The 23,816-nt window shown below is 36.2% G+C and overlaps 1 protein-coding gene across 5 annotated transcripts in view; it reads right to left on the bottom strand.

Moving 5' to 3' along the window:
• Nucleotides 1–23,816, bottom strand: part of CYLD (CYLD lysine 63 deubiquitinase) — a 70,440-nt gene that overhangs the window by 24,697 nt on the left and 21,927 nt on the right. For all 5 annotated transcript variants that reach the window (XM_070261815.1, XM_070261816.1, XM_070261819.1 and 2 more), the window contains 2 exons: nt 4,050–4,148; nt 2,369–2,485 (listed from right to left, as the gene is read on the bottom strand). In XM_070261815.1, coding sequence (XP_070117916.1) covers nt 2,369–2,485; nt 4,050–4,148 — 216 coding nt within the window. The remainder of the gene's footprint in view (nt 1–2,368; nt 2,486–4,049; nt 4,149–23,816) is intronic.

Here is a 23,816-nt window from a genome sequence, read left to right as displayed (position 1 = left end):
TAAAATAATGCATATAAAGTGCCTAGCACAATGCCTAGCATGGAGTAAGTATTAAAGAAATGTCAGCTGCAGTGATGGTGAAGAGGTCAATGATGATGATGGCTGCTATCGTTCAGAACAAATTTAAAAGACGCAAGACTGAGGCAGACAAACCAATTAGAAGGTCTCTGTATTAGTCCAGACAGCAACAAAGAAAGGGTCTGAACTAAGGCAGAAATAAAGAAAAGGGGGAAGATTCTAGTGATGTGGAAAAGGAGGAAATCCAGAGGACTTGGTGACAACTGGATGTGACTAACGAGAGAAACAGAGGAAGTCCAGGATGAAGCCCAAGCTTCTATTTCAGGCAACTGGACTCACTTCTCCATTTCCTTGCTACATAAAAACAACTCACTAAGGTCACTGATAACTTCCATTGACTAAATCCAAGAGGTATTTGTGTGGTCTTCATCTTATGCCTTCTCAGGAACATTCATCAGTGCTGTCCATCCACTATTGGACCCAACACTCCGACAACCTACTAGTTTTCCCCACATCCCTTTGGTCATTTTTTCTCTGTCTCCTTTGAAGACTGCTCCTCCTCCCAGCCCTTAAGTTCCTCAAGGCTCAGTCTTAACCCACACCCTCCATCCCCACTCTCTCTTCGGGTAGTATTATTCACAGACTTTAATCACCAAATATGTGAGGGCAATCTACCAATTTGTTTCTCCAGCTCTTATCTCTCTTCTAAGCTCCAGAGCTGTATATACAACTGTCTACTTGACAAATCAGCTCTAGGAAGTTTAAAAAGCCCCCCAAACTCAACATATTCAAAGTCAAATTCATTACCTTCCTCCATAGTCATTTAAGTACGCAAGCCAGAAAACCAGGAGTCATCACTGACATTTCTTTCCTCCCCAGCTCTCACTTCCATTCTGTAAGTTCTACCCATTTACTTCCTAAAAATCTCTTACAGCCATCAGCTTCTCCCCATCTCTTCCCCAACAAGTCTAGTCCCAGCTGCTACAATCTATGACTGAGCCTTCCAACAGCCTTCAATGGTGTTCTTGCATTCACACAGTCCCTGCTTCAACCCTTGTCTACTCTGCAGCCAGAATGATCTTTTCAAAAGACAAACTTGGTCATGTCACCTTTTGCTGAAAATCCTTCAGTGGCTTCCCATTTCCTTTTAACAGGGCACACCAGGCTCCACATGGCCTGGCCCTGTTTGCCTTTCCATTCTCATCTCATAAAATGTTATACCTCTCTCTGTTCTAACTTCTCCAGCTCTTCTTAGTCCTTGAAACACCAGGCTCCATTTTCCCAGGAGGCTTTTGTGTTATTCCCTCTGCCTACAAAGGCTCTTCTGTCCCTTTCACTGGTGCCTACCACTCCTCGGTAAATCTAAGCTCATGCCACTTCCTCAGAGAAACATCCCTGAGCCCCCTAAGTAAATACCCTTTAATATACTCTCAGAGCATCATGTGCCTTCTCTGCACTCAACACAACTGCAGTTCTGCATGTGTGTCTGTGATTCTTTATTAAAGTCTATCATAAACTCAGAAAGGACATGACCATGTCTATTTTTTCTCACCATTGTGACCTCGGTGCCTAGAAGAATGCCTGGCACATAGTAAGTACTTGATAAAGATTTGTTGACTGGATGAACAAAGAAAAGAACAAACCAGAAGAAAATGATGTCCCAGAACCAAGGGAAGGTAGAGTTTTAAAAGTGAGTGCTTTAACTGATGATTGGATAAAGAAGATATGGTATATATATATACAATGGAATACTACTCAGCCATAAAAAAGGACAAGATCGTCCCATTCACAACAACATGGATAGACCTTTAGGGTATTATCTTGAGTGAAATAAGCCAGACAGAGAAAGACGAACTCTGTATGATTCCACTCATAGGTGGAAGTTAACATATAGACAAAGAGAACTGATCGGTGGTTACCAGGGAAAAGGCGGGGAGGGCACAAATGGTGAAGTGGTGCACCTACAATGTGACTACTGATAATATACAACTGAAATTTCACAAGGTTGTAAACTATCATAATCTTAATTAAAAAAAAAAAAAAAGTGAGCGCTTTAAAGATCAACAAAGACCCAGACAGAAAAGTCTTTAAATGATTCAGTTGATTCTAGAGATCTACCCTAAACAGATCAGTGAAGGGAAGAGAACAAGCTGCTAATACATTTTCTAAATGTTTTATTAATCTTAACAGCAGTGCAGTTCAAGTTGTGTACAATATTTTAGTTCAGCAATATTAACAAAGAATGCTCTACTCATTTTGTTTCCAAAAGCTATATATACTGGTGAAAAAACTTTTTCTGATGAGTTAAAAGGAGAGGATCATTATAAAGAACACTAAAATTACAGATTACCTTCATCAATGTACCAGGTATTTTTTGATTTGGATTGTGGTTGTGAGTCAACAGAAGACCCATTTAAGGTATAAAACAATTCAGATCTGTTTCTATTTCCAGGGTCTGAGGTAGATCCTATGGAACAAGAAAAGTTCCTTTTAAAAATAAAGTCAATATAGTCTGAAGTTTTTCCATAAGAGAAATTAATATGCATATCATGTTAAAAACTATTTACGCAACCATCAGATGTATACAAACGCAATTTAATTTTAGTGTCTTCAGCTTTTAAAACTTTTGTCACCATTTTGGCAACGTCAAAAAGAGTCTTCCACCCAAGAGTCAAGATAAGAGGGGAACAGGAGTAAGTTAGGAAAAGCTCTTTTTTTTTTTTTAAACAAACTGCTTGAAAAAATCATTTCAGGTACTATGCTTATTTCCAAACGTCAGAATCACCATTCCCCAATTTCAGTTGATGAATCTGTTGGTTCACAAATGTAATCTATTATTTTAAAACAGCTGCTTTCAGAAGAAGGTAATCTTCACATGTTGTTTACAATCAGTGCACAAATTAAGTTTAAAAGATTTAAGTTTAAAAGTTTAAGTTTAAAATTTTAAAAGATTTAAACGTTTTGGAAGTGTTGGTCATCAAATTCCTTGCTTAATTTCCTCATGTCTTTGAAAAAGTGAAGCAGTATTATTTCTTATATATTAGATTTATTAAATATAAGAAAGAGTTAGTGTAGGTATGTCACAGACATTTCAAGACATTACCCAGCCTCAGTATGAGGAGGAAACGCCACAGTTGAGAACAGTGCACCAGGTCTTCAGAACCCATACAAAATCCGACTTTTTTTTCCAATTTAAAGCAGATAGTTCTATACTTTACACCAATAAGTAAGATCTGCTACAACACAAGTAACACGCGTGTCCTAAGAAAATCTTCGGGCTATTTCTATTTCCGTGACAGCAGCAAGTTTCAGCTATCCTATCTAGATCTATAGGTGAACATAAAAATACTATTACCTTTATATCCCCTTTAATTCTAAGTGCGGCAGGGTCCAAAGTCACATAAAATAGCTCTTAAAGAACAATTTCCTTTCAAACAAGCTTGAAGAAAAAATATTCTTCCCCTAACCCACATTTGAGCTAACAAAAATTCTTAGTTTTTTAAATGAGCTGTTCAGCTTGTATAACTACCACCCTATAAATTTACGAAATACGTGGACGCTAAAAAAAAAAAACGAGCTAAGAACTCTACATGTGTTGTGAAGGAGGTTTCTGGAAGAAAGACAAAAATTCTTGCTTAACAATGTGGAATTCAATTTGCACCACATCTAGTTAGCGAAATCCACATAATTAATCTCTAGTATACTTTATCCTATACAAAATTATCCATATATGATTATTTTGTACAGTTGCAACTCTATGTATACAAATGTTACAGGTAGGGGGTTCCAAAAAGCAGCTGGATATGGACAGGAAAAGAGACAGGACCTCACGGGAAACTTCATCAACTGAAAAAGGTTGGGAACTTTTGGCTTAAGCAACAGCATCTATAAAAAATTTTTAGTAAACTACTAAAAATGTTTGAAAGAAGACAGTTAACATATACATTAAGGAGTAATACCTTTTAACAATTTTTCAATGCCGTGGCAAATCAGATTTACATAAATAAGAATTATATTCTATTAGTCCATACCTGTAGCCTTTGGTTTATTATGACTGGATGAACCCTTGTCCCCAACACCTCTTGATGTAAAGGCAAGTTTAGGAGGCCTCCTTTCCTGTGTCACGCTATCTGAAACAGCAAACATGTTTTTGAAGATGGGCAAATTCTCATGGAAGAGAAACAATCGAGCAATCCATGACGACGACAACAACAACAACAACAAAGAATCTCTTTCCAACAAAAAAGCAGCATTTCTGGAGTAGTTTTACAGATTCTCAAAAGCCATCCAAAGTACCGAAAGAGATAATACTGAAAAAAAAAATCAATGCTGTACTCCAAAATGTAATTTCTACAAGAAAATACAGTCCCCAAATACAATTCAGCTAAATGTTTTAACTTCTTGAAAATTTAATCACTTTTAGTCAATTTTATTTGATGTATTAAAACACTACAAAGAAACCCTTACTCAGTTTTTTGCGAGATTTCCCAAATTGGTATCCCAGAACACCTGTGTGTGTTAGCAAGCGTTCCACACTCAACTATTTCTAGAAGATGCTGAGAACAACAAAGATAAACAGACTTCCTTACTGCATACCACCAGAACCTTTAATACAATGATGCGCACTGTGAACCTCTCAGAAAGAGATACAGTCAACTGATTTGACAATATTTTTTGTGCCACTCTACTTAGCATCTCAGAATAATGTATTTCATGCAACACAGTTTGGAAAAACTTCTTGTTAGGAATATGCATCAGTTTTTAAAAATATACATATGTTAAGAATAACGCCAATGTGTATACGAACACATATACATATAAATAGGAAAAACACAGAGAATCATGCACAGATTAACAATGCAGAAAGCCAGAGACAAATATCAATAACATTTTTGAGGAAAACACTCAAAACTTCTTTTTGAAATGTAGGTATAATAAATTTGGCAAACTTGTTTTTGATACAAAGACCACTCTAAACCTGAAAGGCCAGCAATTTTCATAAGATATTCACAAATACTAATTAAGTAAATGTAGAAAAGTCCGTCTGGAAAGTTTTTCCCCTGGAAAGTTCAACAACACATCTGTGGAGTCCAACACGACACTTAAGAACCATACCTGATAAATCTGCGTATCAGCAAAAACAGTATCACCCACAGTGGATTTTTGAGAACAGAAAGAAAAATAGGAAATGTTTATATTTAAACACAAGGAAAAGGCCATTTAAAAAAAAAAAAGGAAATAATACTGAATTAATTATATATAAGTGATGCTTGGTAACTTTTTTCCATGGTTGGAAGGAGAGGGGATTGCATTGTTATACTCTATCTTAAACATTTCAGAATATGATCAAATGGATTATTTTAATTCAAAAATTATACTGAATAACCATGATTTCAGTCAAGTGATATAGTAAAGAAAAAGCTGTTGATTAATACTTTTGTGATGTTACCATTCAAATATCTCCAAATGTCATATATGAGAGTTACTGTGAAGGGTAAAAGTTTCCAAATAACAGCATGTAAACTGACTAAAGAAAACTAATTTCCACCATTAACTGAAATTAATTGCATGTATGTCCATTTTAAAAAGATATTCACAAACACACTATAATCTATATACATTATAGAGTTAGTGGTGATTATAAAAAAGGCAGCAAACGATCTTCGCTAAGGCAGCCTGGCAGTACCAGAGGGCCAAATGGATGAGCCAGTTGTGACGGAGCTGCTGGTGATGCTAGACGAGGGCTCCAAAGATTGGGAATATGGAGGGCACTGGAGTTGGAAACAGTGGTTATCTTCTGCCAAAGACTTCATCTGAGAGGGGGTCAAATATCAATTTTGAGGAACAGGACATTCCTACAGAATTCTATGCAGATAAAGGGTCACATGCCACATCTATCTTGCCCTCCAGCAATTATACACCAAATACGTCTTGTTTCTTTGTCACAACTATGTTCATGATCCAAAACCAAAGCCTTCTACTTTGAACGAATTTTAAGAGGTTACCATCTCAGGAAAAGGTACGTATGGGAAAGTAAACAGGACAAGGAATAAATTCATCAGAGAATTTTGTGAGATTAAGAGATATTAAAAAAGACAGTATGATATGTCCACCAAATGGCATGCACAAAAACTTATTCATGATAACCAAAAGCTGCAACAATCCATTCTCTGAGAAAATGGATAAACAAGTTATGATCTGGTCATACAACAGAATACTACACAGCCATAAAAAAGAATAAACTACTGGTATACACAACACAGACAGTGTTGAGTGAAAGGAACTACATCAAAAGTACCCATTATATATACCCAGCAGGACTGCACTCAAAATGATAAAAGCAGCAGCTCACCCGTCACTCTTGCTGGTTTAATCAAAAAAGAACACCCCCTTGGAGAATCTTGGGTTAGAAATCATAACAATAAACTAGAGAAGAACAATCAAACCACAAGAAATGTCTGTGAATATGAATTGAGAAAAATTTAAATTGAGAAAAACTGCTTAATTGATATACTGCTTAACATTATTAGCCACAAGAGCATAATTCAGGTGCAAATGAGAATTTAATATCCATAGAGAAATCTACTGAAGAAAACATACGTTTACTTGGGTAGAATGAGATCTTATAAAACCTGATACCAAGATAGTATACAGAGCAACTATCCAGAAATCTCTGTAAGGCAAGATCACTGATCGAAATAAATACTTTCATTATATTTTAGACAATTTTATATGAAAAACTGTTCCAGAAATGCTGGAAGATCCCATCAGATAACACCCGAGGTGCATACTGAGATGCAGTACTTCAAATAACCTTTGGGCTCTACGAGTTTCATGTGAGCAGGAATCCTGCCTATAGAGACAAAACTCAGGGTGATTCCGACTGCCAATCAATCTCTATGGAAGGCCATATAGCACCATCTATCAAAATGTAAATACACATACCGTTCGGCCCAGAAACTACTTCCAGGAAGTTACCTTTTTTTAAGATCTTATGAATATTTTATAGGAATATGAACAAAACATAGCCCATTTAAATATTCAGATGAGTATCCTGATGGCACACAGGAAAAATCTACAGATGCCATGTGTTGAGAGGGAGAGACAATACATGAAAGGACAGAATTAGTATCCAAAATGATCTGAAAATGCTGGAAAACTAGATAGCTCTAGTGACATAAAGCTTAACAAGGACAAATGTAAAGTCCTGCCTTATGTCCCCCAAATCAACCATACAAGTGTAGAAGCAGAAGTACATGTGAACCAAATTGGGGATTTAAGTCAAGAGTAAGCTCAGTATTCATTAATTCGTTGGTTTATAAGTGCATTCATTCAGTCAAGAAATACTAGCTACTCCATGCTGGGAAGGCACTACAACAGTCTCTGGGAATCTAATTCAGACTGTGACAGGGCTGTCCCAAATGTTTTCTGTCAATGCCCTGTTCTATAGCAGCCATTAGCCCACAGATGGAGGACAGTATTCTGTTCCCCTCTAGGCGTCCAAGTGCAAAGCTATCTCCAACAAACCAGGCCGCCCTCAGGACAGCTGGAAACCACGCCATAGGAAAGACGGCTACAATGGCTCAAACCGTGCAGGCTGGAGAACAGAAGATGCAGGTGTCAGAGACACTCATCCTGGAATATCTGAGGGTTGTCGTAAGGAAGAGGGGCTGCATCTGTCCTATCTTCATCCCCATTCAGAGCCAGAATCAATGAGGGAAGTTGTAGGAAGGTAAATATAGGTACACATCACAGAGAAGTGACTTTCTCACAATGAGATCTGTCTAAAATGAAAGACTTTCATTTCCTTTAGGAGATAATGACTCTTCTATCAAAGGAAAACATAACTCCCTAAGAAGATATGAATAGGGGCCAGCCCGGTGGCGCAGTGGTTAAGTGCGCATGTTCCGCTTCTCAGCAGCCCGGGGTTCGCCGGTTCGGACCCTGGGTGCGGATATGGCACCACTTGGCAAAAGCCATGCTGTAGTAGGCGTCCCATGTATAAAATAGAGGAAGATGGGCACGGATGTTAGCTCAGGACCAGTCTTCCTCAGCAAAAAGAGGAAGATTGGCAGTAGTTAGCTCAGGGCTAATCTTCGTCAAAATAAATAAATAAATAAAATTTTAAAAAAAAAGAAGATATGGATAATAAGATAGGACCTTATCTTTTAGCTATACTGGTGCACATGCAAAGTGATACACATATATGATGTTATTCACTGAAGCATTATTTACAATAACAAAAGACTGAAAACTACCTAAATGTCTATAAGTAGGGGACTGGTTAAAAAATTTACGGTACATTCATAAAATGAAATACAATGCATAATTTAAACAAAGGATTAGGTATGCAATTTATGTACTAATATGAAGTAATCCCTAAGACCTATTGTTAACTTTAAAAAAAAAAAGTGCAACTTCCACTTCTGGGAAGAGGAGTAGAAATACTTTTTCCTATTCCTCCTGATAAATACAACTAAAAACTGAACGTAACATATAGAACAAAAATTAGAAGACTAGGTGGAGAGGTGAAGGCATATCAGCTGGGGACTCGGGACCTCAGGACCGACATGGTGGAGATCTCCCCGGGTTTTCTTCTTGCCTCATACATCCCAGACTTAGATCTGAAGAAGCTGACGACCTGGAAACGCCAACAGGCACAGACAAAAGAAAGCGCCAGCAAAAGTCAGCTCTCTCTAGTCAAAGAATGAGAAGAGGGGAAAACTAGTAAGACAAAAAACTTTTAGACCATAATCATTCTACTCCTGCCAAACACCACAAAAAAACAGAGGCCCCACCACTCCAACCAAGGCCAAGTAGGGAGCCTAGACTTCTACTCATGTGAGGGTGCTACAAAGTGCTCCAATACCCCAGTTGGCTGATGTCAGAGAAAGCCAAGTAGAGAGGCTAGACTTCATCCCCTCAGCTGACAACGAAGTTCGCCCTCCCTCATGGTCATGGTGGCAGTGGAGACCATGTGGAGAGCCTAGCCCTCCAGCTTTGCCTACCTGCTGGAGTGGTACCAGAGGAGGTCCAGTGGAGAGTCAGGACTTTTATCACAGCCCAGCAGCCATGAGGCCACACCCATCACAGTGTCAGTCCACGTGGAGAGCCACAGCACACACCTCTACCCAGCAGTAATGAGAAGCTACCCCCTCAGCTTGCTCAAGAGAGGCCAAGTGAGGAGCCTAGGCTTCCACCTCCACCTGGCAATAATGAGATGGTGCGCACCCGGCCCACCCTGGTGAAAGCAGTGTCACAGACAGCTGGCTACAACCATGCTTTAAATAAGATCTAGAGGCTCAGAACATAATACCCAACCGTCCAGATTTCAACAAAAATCACTCATTATACCAAGAACTAGGAAGAGCCCAAGAAGAATTTTAAAAGACAGTCAATATATGCCAAAACTGAGAAGACAGAGATGTTAGAATTCTCTGACAAAGATTTTAAAGCAACCATGATAAAAATGCTTCGATAAGCAATTACAAACACACTTGGAAAAAAATGAAAGAAGAGAAACATCATCAAAGAAATACTGTCTGAGCGAAGAAAAAGAAGATATAAAGAAGAATGAAATGGAAATTTTAGAACTGAAAAATACAATGACCAAAATAAAAGGCTCAGTGGATATGCTCAACAGTAAAATGGAGGAGACAGAGGAGAGACTCAGTGACCTGCACGGCTTCACAAAGATCTAACATTGATGTCATAAGAATCTTAGGAGAGGAGAACGGGGCAGGGCTGAAAAAGTGCTCAAAGAAGGAATGGCTGAAACTGACCAAATGTGGCAAGAGACACAAACTTCTCAATTCGAGAAGCTGAGTGAACACCACACAGGATAAACCCAAAGAAATTCTTGCCAAGACACAGCATAATTAAACTTTGAAAACTAAAGGCAAAGAACAACTCCTGAAAGTAGCCAGAGAAAAACAAAACCTGTAGGAGAAAGAAACATTTGAATGACAGATTTCTCATCAGAAACCAGGGAGGAGCAAAGGAAGCAGCACAATATTCTTCATGTGCAGAGAGAAAAGAACTGTTAACCCACAAGCCTATAAGCAGTGAAAACATCCTTCAGGGACGAAGGGGAGATCAAGACTTCTCAGAAGAAGGAAAACTAAGATACTCTGTCATCAGTAGATCGATCTTCAAAGAATGGCTAAAGAAAGTTCTCTAAAGAAAAAGGAAATGATCAAAAAGGGAATCTTGGGCAGCTGGGCTGGTGGCGTAGTGGTTAAGCTCATGTGCTCTGCTTTGGCAGCCCAGGGTTTGCAGGGTCAGATTCCAGGCATGGACCTACACACTGCTCATCAAGCCATGCTACAGTGACATCCCACATACAAAACTTAGGAAGATTGGCAAGATGTTAGCTCAGGGACAATCTTCCTCACCAAAAAAAAAAAAGGGAATCTTGGAACATTAGAAAGGAAGAAAGAACAACAGAAAGAGAAAAATATGATTAAATATAATAGGCTTCCCTTCTCTCAAGTATTCTAAATTATGCTTACTGGTTGAAGCAAAAATTAAAACACTGTCTGGTGTGGTTTTAAATGTACATGAAGGAAATATGTGAGACAATAACAAATGGAAAAGAGTAAAGGGATATAAAGGAGGAAGATAAGGTTTCTATACTTTACTCAAACTGGCAAAATCATGACACCAGTAAATGTGATTAGATTGGTATACATTATGTCATACCTAGAGGGATAACTTAAAAAGCTATACAAAAAGGTACACTCAAAAATACCTCAGATAAGTCAAAATGGAATTCTAAATAATGTTGAAGTGACCCAGAGGATGGCAGAAAAAAATACAGAGATGAAAGAGAGAGAGAATAAACAGAAAACAAAATGTCAAAGTCCTAACATGCCAATAATTACGTTAAATGTAAATAGTCTAAATAGACTAATTAAAAGACAGAAATTGGCAGAGTAGATTAAAAAACATGACCCAACTATATGTTGTTTATAAGAAATTCATTTCAAATATAATAACATAGCAAGTTCAAAGTAAAAGGTTGGAAAATGATATATTGTAAATATTAATACAAAAAAGACAGGAGTGGCTATATTAACCTATTATAAAGTAGATTTCAGAGCAAAAAAAATTACTAGATACAGACGGGACATTATATAATGATAAAAGGGTCACTCTACCAAGAAGACATAACAATCCTAAATGTATGCACACCAAACAAAAGACCTGCAAAATATGTAAAGCAAAAATTGATAGATCTGAAAGAAGAAAAAGACTAATACTACCATTATAGTTGGAGACTTCACCATTACCGTCTCAACAATTGACATAACAAGTAGACAAAAAGTTAGCAAGAATATAGAAGAACTCAACACTCCCACTAACCAACAAGATCTAACCAACATTGATAAAACATTCCAACAAATAACAGCAAAACACACATTCTTTTCAAGTGCCCATGGGACATATACCAAGTTGGACCATATACTGGGCTGGGCCATAAAACGAATTTAAAATATTTGAAATTATACAGAGTATATTCTCTAATCACAAAGAAAACAAACTAGAAATCAGTAACCGTAAGATAACAGGAAAATTTTCAAACACTTGGAAACAAAACAACACTTCTAAATAATTCATGCGTTAAAACGGAAGCCTCAAGGTTAACCAAAAAATATACTGAACTTGTTGAAAATGAAAACACAACCTAGCAAAATGTTTGGGACACAGCTAAAGCAGTGCTGACAGAAATTTACAATCCTAAATGCTTACATTAAACAAGATGAGGGGTATGACCCAGCTATTATCTATCCAAAGAACTTGAAATCAGCAATTCAAAGAGACTTATGCACCCCTATGTTCATTGCAGCATTATTCACAACAGCCAAGACGTGTAAGCAACCTAAGTGCCCATCAACTCATGACTGGGTAAAGAAGATGTGGTATGTATATACAATGGAATACTACTCAGCCATAAAAAAGGATAAAATCGTCCCATTCACAACAACATGGATGGACCTTGAAGGTATTATATTAAGCGAAATACGCCAGACAGAGAAAGACAAACACTGTATGATTTCACTCATATGTGGAAGATAAACAAACACATGGACAAAGAGAACTATTTAGTGGTTACCGGGGGAAAGGGGATAGAGGTGGGCACAAAGGGGGAAGGGGCACACCTATAAGATGACTGACAAATAATAATGTACAACCGAAACTTCACAACGTTGTAAACTATCATAACCTCAATAAAATTTTTAAGAAAGAAGAGGGGCTGGCCCAGTGGCATAGTGGTTAAGTTCAAGTGCTCCGCTTCAGCAGCCCGAGGCTTGCAGGTTCTGACCCAGGCACAGACCTAGCATCGCTGGTCAAGCCATGCTGTGGCAGCATCCCACATAAAGTAGAGGAAGATTGGCACAGATGTTAGCTCAGCGACAATCTTCCTCAGGCAAAAAGAGGAAGACTGGCAACAGACGTTAGCTCAGGGCCAAGCTTCCTCACCAAAAAAAGGGAAAAGTCTCAAATCAATAATCTAAGCTCTCAGCTGAAGAACCTGGACAAAGAGCAAAATAAACCTGAAGCAAGCAGAAAGAAGAAAATAATAAAGAGCAAAAATCAATAAAATTAAAAATAGAAAGACAGAGAAAAATCAGTGAAACCAAATTCTGGGTCTCTGAAAAGATCAATAAAATTGACAACCCTTTAGCCAGATTGACAAAGAAGAGAGAAGACACATTACCACTATCAGGAATGAAACAGGGGATTATCACTAGAAACCTTGCAGACATCCAAAGAATAATAAAGGAATACAATGAAAAACTAACATACAGAAACTTGACAGCTTAGATAACACAGACCAATTCCTTGAAAACATAAGCTACCAGCACTAACTCAATATGAGATAATAATTTGAAAATTATGTAATTATTAAGAAAAGTGACTTATAATTTTAAAACTCACACACACAGAAAAAAAATCTTCAGACATAGATGGTTTAATTGGATAATTCTACTAAATTTTAAAGAATTAACACCAATTCTACACAATCTCTTCCAGAAAACAGAACAGGAGAGAACATCTCCCAATTCATTTCAATTTAGCATAGCTTCCCAATTCATTCATACAAAGCTACTATTACTTTGATACCAAAACCAAAGACAGTACAAAAAAGAGAAACTACAGTCTAATATCTCCCATAAAAATAAACACAATAATTCGTAACAAAATATTAGCAAATAAAAAGTTATACACTATGACCAAGAGGAGATTATTCAAGAGATGCAAAACTGTTTCAACATTTGAAAATCAACCAAAGCAATATATCACATTAACAGGTTAAAGAAAAATCACATGATCATATCAATGAATGCAAAAAAAAAAAGCATTTGAAAAAATTCAATTCCCATTCACGACAAAAACTCTCAGAAAAATAGGAATAGCGGGGAACTTCTTGAACTTGACAAAAGCATCTACAAAAAACCTACAGCTAACTACTTACTTAATAGGAAAAGACTGAATGCTTTCTCCCTTAAGATCAGAGACCAGGCAATGATCTCTGCCCTCGCCACTCTTACTTAACGTAGTGCTGGAAGTGCCATCCAGTGCAATAAAGCCAAAAAAAGGAAATAAAAGGCATACCGATCAGAAAGGAAGAAATAAAACCGTCTCTATCTACAGATAACATGATTATCTATGTAGAAAGTCCCAAAGAATCTACAAAAAAAAAAAAAACCTCCTTGGACTAACATCAGCAAGATGCAAGACAAAAGTTACCTGTATTTCTATATACCAGCAATGAACAGGGAGAATCCAAAATTTAAAATACATTTACAATCACTCAAAGCAACGAAATATTTAGGTGTAACTCTAACAAGACACGTAAAGGACTTCTATGCTAAATTTACGCAACACTGACGAAAGAAATAAAAAACCAAATCTAATAAATGAAGAGACGCACCATCTTTTATGGATTGGAAGACTCAAGATAACAAAGTTGTCAACTCTCCTCACATTTATATATAGGTTTAATGCAATTTCTATCAAAATCCAAGCAAGATTTTGTGGAGATGTACCTAGAATTCTTCTAAAACTAATATGGAAAGGCAAAACCTCTACAAGAGCTAAAATAATTTTGAAAGAGAAGAATAAAGCAGGAGGAACCCAGTTCACCAGATTGCAGAACTTATTCTTCGGCTCCAGTAACTGAGACTGTGCTGGACTGGAAGTGAGGCAGACACACAGGCCAATGGGACAGAACCAAGAACCAAGAAACAGACCGTACAAAGTGCCCAACTGATCTCCCACAAAGGAACAAAAGCAACTCAATGGAAGAAAGACATCTTTTCAACAAACACTAGTGCAGCAATTAGACATCCAGAGGTTAAAAACAGAAAAAAAAGAACCTCTACTTAAGTCTTATACCTCATAAAAATTAACTCAAAATGAATCATGGACTTAAATGTAAAATGAAAGACTATCAAACCGTTAAATAATAGAAGAACAAGGATGTGAAGAAATCAGAACTCTTATACATCGCTGGTAGGAATGTAAAATGTGCTGCCACTCTGGAAAACACTCTGGCAGTTCCACAGATGATTAAACCTCCAGCTACCATATGACCCAGCAATTTTGTTCCCAGGCACATACCCAAGAGAACGGAAAACATATGTCCACACAAAAACTTGTACATGAATGTTCATAGCAGCATTTTTCATAAATAGCCAAAAGCTGGAAACAACCCAAATGTCCATCAACTGATGAATGGATAAATAAAACATAGCATATCCATACAATGGAATATTATTCAGCCATAACAAGGACTGAAGGACTGATTCATGTTACAACATGGATAAACCTTCAAAAGATAATGTTTAAATGAAAGAAGCCTGACACAAAAGACCATATATATTTTTGATCCCATTTATAGGCATACCTCATTTCATTGTGCTTCATTTTATCACACTTCACAGATACTGTGTTTTTACAAGACCCTCCACCAGCAGAAAGGGTATGACTAACTGAAGGCTCAGATGATGGTTAGCCTTTCTTAGCAGTAAGGTATTTTAACTAAGTTATGTACATTGTTTTTTATTTTTTTATTTTATTTTATTTTAAGATTAGCACCTGAGCTAACATCTGTTGCCAATCTTCTTTTCTTTTTTTCTTCCTGCTTCTTCTCCCCAAAGCCCCCCAGTACATGGTTGTATATTCTAGTTGTAGGTCCTTCTGGTTGTGGCATGTGGGATACCGCCTCAGCATGGCCTGACGAGTGGTGCTAGGTCTGTGCCCAGGATCCGAACCGGCGAACCCCAAGCCGCCAAAGCGGAGCGTGTGAACTTAACCACTCGGCCATGGGGCCAGCCCCCATGGTTTTTTTAAACATAAAGCTATTGAACACTTAATAGACTACAGCCGAGTGTAAACACAATTTTTACATGCACTGGGAAACCAAAAAGTTATGTGACTCTCTCTATTGCAATACTTGCTTTACTGCAGTGATCTGGAACCAAACTCACAATATCTCCAAGGTATGCCTGGATATGAAGTGTCCATATAGCATATGTCCATACGTCCATAGGCAAATGCAGAGAGAGAGGGAAGATCACTGGTTGCTGCTCCTGGGAGGAGGGCATGAGGAGTGACTGCTTAATGGGTACAGAGTCTCCATTTGGGGTGATGAAAAAACTCTGGAACTAGACAGTGACAATGATTGCACAACACTGTGAATGTTCCTAATGTCACTGAATTGTACCTTTTAAAGGGGTGAATATTACGACGTGAATTATGTCTCAATTTTAATAAATTTAGGAGAAAATCTTCCATATCCAGAGCTTGGCAAAAGTTGTTAGACCTAACACCAAAAGCACACTCCATAAAAGAAAAATTTGTACGTTGGACTTCATAAAAATCAAAATCTTTGGCTTTGTGAAAGACCCTGATAAGAGGATGAAAAGACACACTACAGACTGGGAGAAAATATCTGCATACCACATATCTAACGAGGGACTAGTATCTAGACTATGCAAAGAATTCTCAAAACTCAACAGTAAAAAAGCAAACAATCCAATTAAAACATGGGCAAAAGAGAGGAAGAGACATTTCACTTGCTATTACAGATGGCAACAGGCATATAAAAAGATGTTCAACATCGTGAGCCACCCAGGGAAACTCAAACTAAAATCACAATGAGACACCATTACACACATCTCGGAATGGCCAAAATATAAAATAGCGAACACCAAATGCTGTGAGGATGTGGAAAAACTGATCACTTATAAATTACTGGTGGCAATGTAAAATGGTACAGCCACTCTGGAAAAGTTTAGCAGTTTCTTAAAAGACTAAACAGGCAAGTACCATATGACCAACAATTGCACACCTGGACATTTATGCCAGAGAAATGAAGACTTATGTCCCCTGTGTTCACTGTACACAAATATTTATAAAAACCATTATTTATAACAGCCAAAAAACTGGAAATAAACCAGTTAAACAGGAAAGCGAATACTGCAATAAAGCAAGGTATACGAATTTTTTTGGTTTCCCAGTGCATACAAAAGTTATGTTTACACTCTACTGTAGTCTATTAAGTATGCAATAGCACTATGTCTAAAAAAACAATGTACATAACTTAATTAAAAATATTTTAATGCTAAAAAAGGCTAATCATCATCTGAGCCTTCAGTGAATCATATTCTTTCTGCAGGTGGATCTTGTAAAAAACACAATATCTGTGAAGCGTAAACAGTGGTACAACCACAGCATGGAATATCACTCAGCAATAAAAAAGAATAAATCAGTGATACACACAACATGGATGAATCTAGAGAATTATGCCGAGTTGAAAAAGCCAATCTCAAAAGGTTCCATATTGCACAATTCCATTTATATAACATTCTTGAAGTGACAGAATTATAGAAATGGAAAACACATTACTGGTTGCCAGAGGGTAAGGGGGGGGGGGGTATGAGAGAAGGATGCGGCGATAAAGGGCAACATGAAGGATCTTTGTGGTGATGGCAAAGTCCTGTATCCAGACTGTGTCAATGTCAAGATGCTGGTTGTGATACTGTACTCTAGTTTCACAAGACGTTACCATTGGAGAAAACTGTGTAAAGGGCACACAGGATCTCTCTGTATTATTTCTTACAACCACATGCAAATTATAATAATCTCAAGTATTTTCAAATCATATATGTAATAAAGGGCCTATAGTCAGAATTTATAAAAACTTCTCAAAACTCAATAACAAAAAAAAACCAGTAAAAAAATTGGCAAAAGAGTTACACAGAAACTCTACCAAGGAAGATACACAAGATGACAAATGAGCACATAAAAAGATGTTCAACATGAGTGGTCGTCAGAGAATACAAATTAAAACCACAATTAGATATAACTAAAATTTATAAGACTGACCACTCCAAGTGTTACAGGGCTGTGGAAGAACTAGAATGCGCATGCACTGTTGGTGGGAATGTAAACAGTACAACCACTTTGGAGGGACAGTTTGGCAGGTTTGCTTTTCTTTAAGTTAATCACCTCTAATAATACCAGCCATTCTACATCTAGGTATTTACCGAAGAGTAATGAAAGCCTATGTCCACACAAAGACTAGCATGAGAATTTTCGTAGCAGCATTATTCATAATAGCCAAAAACTAGAAACAACCCAGATGTCCATCAACAAATGAATGGATAAACAAACTGGTATATCCATATGTTTATAGGGAAAACACACTGTTTTCCTTTACTCTCACACTTAACAACACTTTTGACACTTCTGGTCACCAAATGTGTTGGGAGTTTTCCCACACCAAACTGTGACATCAGCTGGGTGTCGTACAATTCAATTCAGTTCTGATACTATCTACGTGGAATTAGCAACAAATCCCACAAGTTAAGGGCTCAGACCCCACTTCAGACACTAACTGCAGCCCCAGGTTGTTCCCAGTACTTCTGACCGACCAGCTATAAATCAGGTTTGCCAAGACCCCCTCCTTGGGTCCAATAATTTGCTAGAATGACTCACAAACTCAGGGAAACATTTATGTTTACCAGCTTATTATCAAGGATATAATAAATGATACAAACTCCATTTCCAGGCCCCTGTCTTCCCCAGAGGATGGGATCTGGGACTAAAGTTCAAGCTTCTAATCCTAGTTTGGTCTTTCTAGGGATCAGCCCTCATCCAGGAGCCCACCAAGAGCCACCTCATTAGAACAAAAGACATTCCTATCACCCAGGAAATTCCAAGGGATTTAGGAGCTCTGTGTCAGACCCTCTCATCACTCAGGATATTACAGGGCTTTAGGAGCTCCGTGTCAGGAATCTAGGTCAAAGACCAAATATCAGCAAAAATCGGGGACAGAGGCATATATATATTTATACATATATGAAATATGTATATTATTTCACACCACAGAATGGAATACTTCTCAGCAATAAAAACGACACATGGATGAGTCAAAAAATAATTATGTTCAGTGAAATAAGTCAGACAAAAAAGAGTACATCTCAAGTTACTTCATTTATAGAAAATTCTAGAAAATGTGAAATGTATACTGACACAAAGATGATCAGTGGTTGCCTGGATTTAGGGGAGGAAGCAGAAGCGGGAGAGAGTGATGACAAAGGGCATATGCTCACTATCTTGATTGTGGTGATGGTCTCATGTGCGCATACATGTTAAAACATATCAAATTATATACTTTAACATGTGCAGCGTGTTGTATGTCAATTATATCTCACCAAAACCGTTAAAAATTTTTAAAGAAGGTGCAAAAAGCATAAAAAACATGCAAACATTGAATAACACAAAGAAAAAATTAATCAAGAAGGACACAAAAGGAAATTAGGAAGTTGGGGGGGTCACTGTTAGGAGGGAAAGTTCTCATATACCCTGCTGAAATTCTGTGCAAATGTGGATGCACTGCAGAGTCTAAAAAACAAAATTAGCCTTACATTTCCAACCTCCAAAACTAAAACAGAAGACACACTGGACTAGAAAAAGGAGAGATGCATAATGTAGGGGTGACACTAAATGATACGCTTCATCACAACAGTTTTAATAACCTCAACATAATGTCAAATTAGACACATTAGAGCTTTTAAACATTTGAAACAAAAACGAAGAGAGGAAAAATGTTGTAACAGGTTCAAGACTCCCCCTCAATGCCTTTGAGTTAAGGGTATGCTTCAGAAGCCCACTGCGACAAGCAATTCACTGAATTCCTTCCTAATCTCACCAGCTGTTCAACTCCTTCAAAAAAATGTTTTAAAAGATGGAAATATTAATTTTGTCCTACAAATGAAGAAAATTTGGCAAGAAAAAGAAATGAAGGAACTAAAGGAGACACTATGATTCTTTTTTTCTCCCAAGAAAAAGGATGTTAATGATGACATGAAATACAGATGAAGACCCATTCAAATAAACTAAATTAATTTCGTTTAGACACCATTACTTGTTAAAAGTCTATTTACAAGCTTTATTTTGTTGGCAAAAAAGTATAATGTGTGTATTATGTTATAGAAGTTGGTATCATTTTTAATTATCTTCTATTCGGGCTTTATGAAAATCAAGTTTTAAAAGAAAGAAAAGCATTATTTTCCTTTCTTGTCACTGTTCTGAGGGCTGTAATAATGACAATGACAGCCACTGATCTATAAGATCAAATGTGCCTGACAAGTGATTCCCAAGAGATTCATGTAACTAATTTTTATTATTTTAATCCTACATCACTATTTAAATAAAATATAATTGTAAATGTTTTTGAAGATAAATACTACTAAAGAAGAATTCCCTGTCAGGTTATATACAATTCCATCACAGGAATAACAGAAATGGTAGCTTTTTCTTTCCTTTTCTTTTTATGTGCCACTGTAGAACCCGAGATCATTTACATTTCAAACCAAATTGAGATGTGGAAAAAATATACAGAAAGAAACACAGCTCTGGATTTGAAAAAATAGAAAAGCATTTCAAATCTTCATTCTACTGCAGACTAAAAAGAAACACAATCAATTATACATAAGCCAATTTCATATTTCAGGTATCTTTTTCTGTCTTAAATTATTATCTAAGCTAATGATTTCCCTAGTCTCCCAACTTACTCAATATAATGCATTATACTCAGCTGTAAAATGCAATATTCAAAGAAATTCAATTAAGGTAGGTAAAAGGATGGTTAAACTAATAAGGTTTCGAGCTTTCAAAAGTACCCTTTGGAAATTTCAAAAAAAAGAAAAGAAAAAGGAAACTCACAAACATATTTTATTTGGAAAGACAAGTGAAATTATATTTATCCATGTGACTTTGCAGAAACAGTATTAGCACAGAATTGATTACCCCCGTAAGAATATATAATTAAAGAAATTTTATTTTACATGGCATTCCCCTTAGCCACACAGCAAGTTAACATTATAAAATTAGTATAACTCACAGAATTTATTTAAGACAGGGTTTCTTCATCTCAGTAATATTGACGTTTTGAACCAAATCATTTTTTGTTGTGAGGGGCTGCTCTCTGCATTGTAGGATGTGTAGCAGCATCTCTGTCTCTACCACTAGATTCAAGTACTCCCACCCCAGAGGTAACCATCAAAATGTCTCTAGAGCACCGACAACAGGACTGACAGACAATAATGTACAACTGAAATCTCACAAGATTGTAACCTATCATTAACTCAATAAAAAATAATAATAAAAAAAGAAAAAAAATGTCTCTAGACATGGCCAAATATTCCCTGGGGCTAAAATTACCCCAGATTGAGAACTACTGGCTTAGAACTGAAATGATCTTCTTATAAAGGTTTTGTACTAATGCTTAAAAAAAGAAAGAAAAAAACCTTAAAAATGCAATAGTTACAGTGTGAAACAATACCATATTTCAACCAAAAACTATAAAAATAACATCTAATCATAAAAGCCATCATACTCACCCAGAGAAATCCCTCTTTTTTTCCTGAATAAATGTTCCCCATATTCCAAAATACATATTAAAAAAATATAACTGTTATGATGGAGTAAGCTCATACCAGACCATTTCTCCTGAAATAACAGATAAAAACTTTAACAAAACACTAAAAACAATTACCTACAGGCACTGGAGAGTGGGGAAAAAAGCAGGCAGATTATGGAGAAGAGTCAAAATTTGGAAGAAGAAAACAATACAAGGATATAGTCCAAAATTGCTCAACATACCAAAAGAAAAGAAAGCTGTGACCCAGTCTCAAAAGAAAACGCCATAGATGATGATGCTGGAATTGGCAGAGAAGAACTTTAAAGAGGCTTTTATAACTATGCTTCATGAGGTAAAAGAAAATATGCTCACAGTGAAGGAGAAGGCAGCAGTATCTCATTAGAGAAATAAAAATTATTTAAAGAAACTAACAAAGAACCAGATAGAAAATCTTAAAAATACTTTTAAAAACTTAAAAAGACAATATCTGAAAAATAATTCACTGGATAGGCTAAACACCACAATGGGGATAAAAGAGAATAAAATCAGTTAAAATTGAAGATAGAAGAATAAAAATTACCTAAAGAACAGGATGATAAATCTTTGAAAAAAATTACCAGAGCCTCAAGGATTTAAGGGACAATATCAAAAATCCTGACATCTATCTAATTAAAGTCACAGAAAGAGAGAAGACTGAAAGGGATAGAAAAAGTATTCGAAGGAATAATGGTTAGAATGTTTCCTGCTCTGTTGAAAGATACAAATTTACAAATCCAAGAAGCTGAGCAAACTCCAAGCAGGATAAATGAAGAAAACCATGCTACGCACATCACAGTGAAACTGCTGTAAACCGAACATAAAGAGAAAATCTTCAAAGCACCCAGAGAAAAACAACATGTTACGTTACATACAGGAGAACAACAATTCAAAGGACTGCTGACTTTTCATCAGAAACTATGGAGGCCAGAAAGTACTAGAAAACCAACGTTGAAGTAGAAAGAAAAGAAAACATACTAACCCAGAATTCTATATACACCCAAAATACCCTCCAAATATGAAAGGAAAATAGACATTTTCAGACAGAAGAAATTTAAAGAAATTCATCTCTAGGAGACCTGCACTCAATAACCACCACACAGAGTTCTTCCAGAGGAAGGGAAATGATAACAGGTGGATACTTGGATCTTTTAATTTCTTTAAAAAATATACGACTATTTCAGCAAAAAAATATAACATCTTCTTGTAGGTTTTTAATGTACATAGGTGTAATGTATGTGACAATAGCAAAAAGAACGGGGAAGAGGTAACTAGACTTACACGGCTGGAAGGTTTCTACACTTTACATAAAGCAGGACAATATTAACTCTAGACCGAAACGTTAAGGATATATACTGCAAACCACTAAAAGTAACAACACCGTGAAACGTAGCTAAAAAACCAACAGATTACCATACAATTAAAATTTTTCAATAATCTACAGAAAAGGCATAAAAGGAGTATAAAAGGAATGAAAAACAGAGGGACAAATAGGAAAGAGATAATAAAAAGATAGTTCTAAACCCAATAATGGTAACAAATTACATTAAACATTAATAAATTAAACACAACATTGAAAAGACACAGATCATTAGAATGGATTAAAAAATTATATACTGTCTAAAAAAAATGATGTAGAATACAATGGGAAAATGGAATGAGGAAGGGGGAAAAACACCTCAATCCAAAAGCACATTAGTGATAGGGCAGAAAAAGTAGGACAAATAGAAAACACATGAGATGTTAGAAATAAATCCAGTTATCAATAATTATAAAGATTAACAGATTAAAATCTTCAGTTAAAATATGAAGATTGATAAACTAGACTAAGAAAGAATACCAACTATATGCTGTCATAAGAGACATACATAAAACATAAATGATGAATGAGAGAAATACCTGGAAAATACTAATCAAAGAAAACCTATCTATATCATACAAAACAGAATTTAAGGCAAAAAGCATTACTAGAGATGGAGATGGTCATTACATAATGAAAACCAGTTCAAATCACCTTGAAAATATAACAATTCCAAACTCTAGGTATCTAAAAGTTCTAGACTTAGATGCAGTAAACAACAATTTCAAAATTAAAGCAAATACTTAAAGAATTAAGAAAAAATTAACAAATCCATCATCATATTGGGAAGCTTTACCATACCTTGTCCAGTAACTGATAGATCTAGCAATTAAAAACTCAGTAATGATACATAAAATTTGAATAGCATAAATAAATCAAATTGACCTAAGGGACACATAAAATATGCATTCAATGCATGAAACCACAATTGGAGAAAACACATTCTCTTCATGTATACACAGACACTTCTGAAAACTGATCCTGTACTAGGTCGTACAGCCAGCCTCAACAAATGTCAAAGGATGGTATCATATTCTCTGACCATTCTGCGAATTAACTGAAAATTAATAATGACAAAAAAGAAAACCAGACACCTGAAAATTTAAAAGCACATTTTAAAACAGCTCAAGTTACATTAAAAAATCATGAAACTTTTATAAAAGGCTTCAAATTTAGTGATAAGATAAATACATTTCAAATATTGTGTAAGTGGGCACATAAACAGAATCTATAGCCTTAGATGCTTTATACTAGAAAAAAGATTAAAAATAAGCTAAGCTCTCAAACTTAAGGAGTTAGAAAAAATAGAATAAATCCATAAAAAGACAAAGGAAAAATAATTAAAAAATCAAATTACTAAAATAGAAAACAAATATATCTAGAAAGGATTAGAAAGCCAAAAGACAGTTTTATGAAGAAATGAAAGTGAGAAATAGGTTTCTCACTTTGAAGACTGTTGAAGCA

This window comes from Equus caballus, chromosome 3 (assembly GCF_041296265.1).
Source record: "Equus caballus isolate H_3958 breed thoroughbred chromosome 3, TB-T2T, whole genome shotgun sequence".
Taxonomy (NCBI): domain Eukaryota; kingdom Metazoa; phylum Chordata; class Mammalia; order Perissodactyla; family Equidae; genus Equus; species Equus caballus.
The sequence above is the reverse complement of the archived record's forward strand: the minus strand, read 5'-3'. Positions and strand labels throughout refer to the sequence as shown.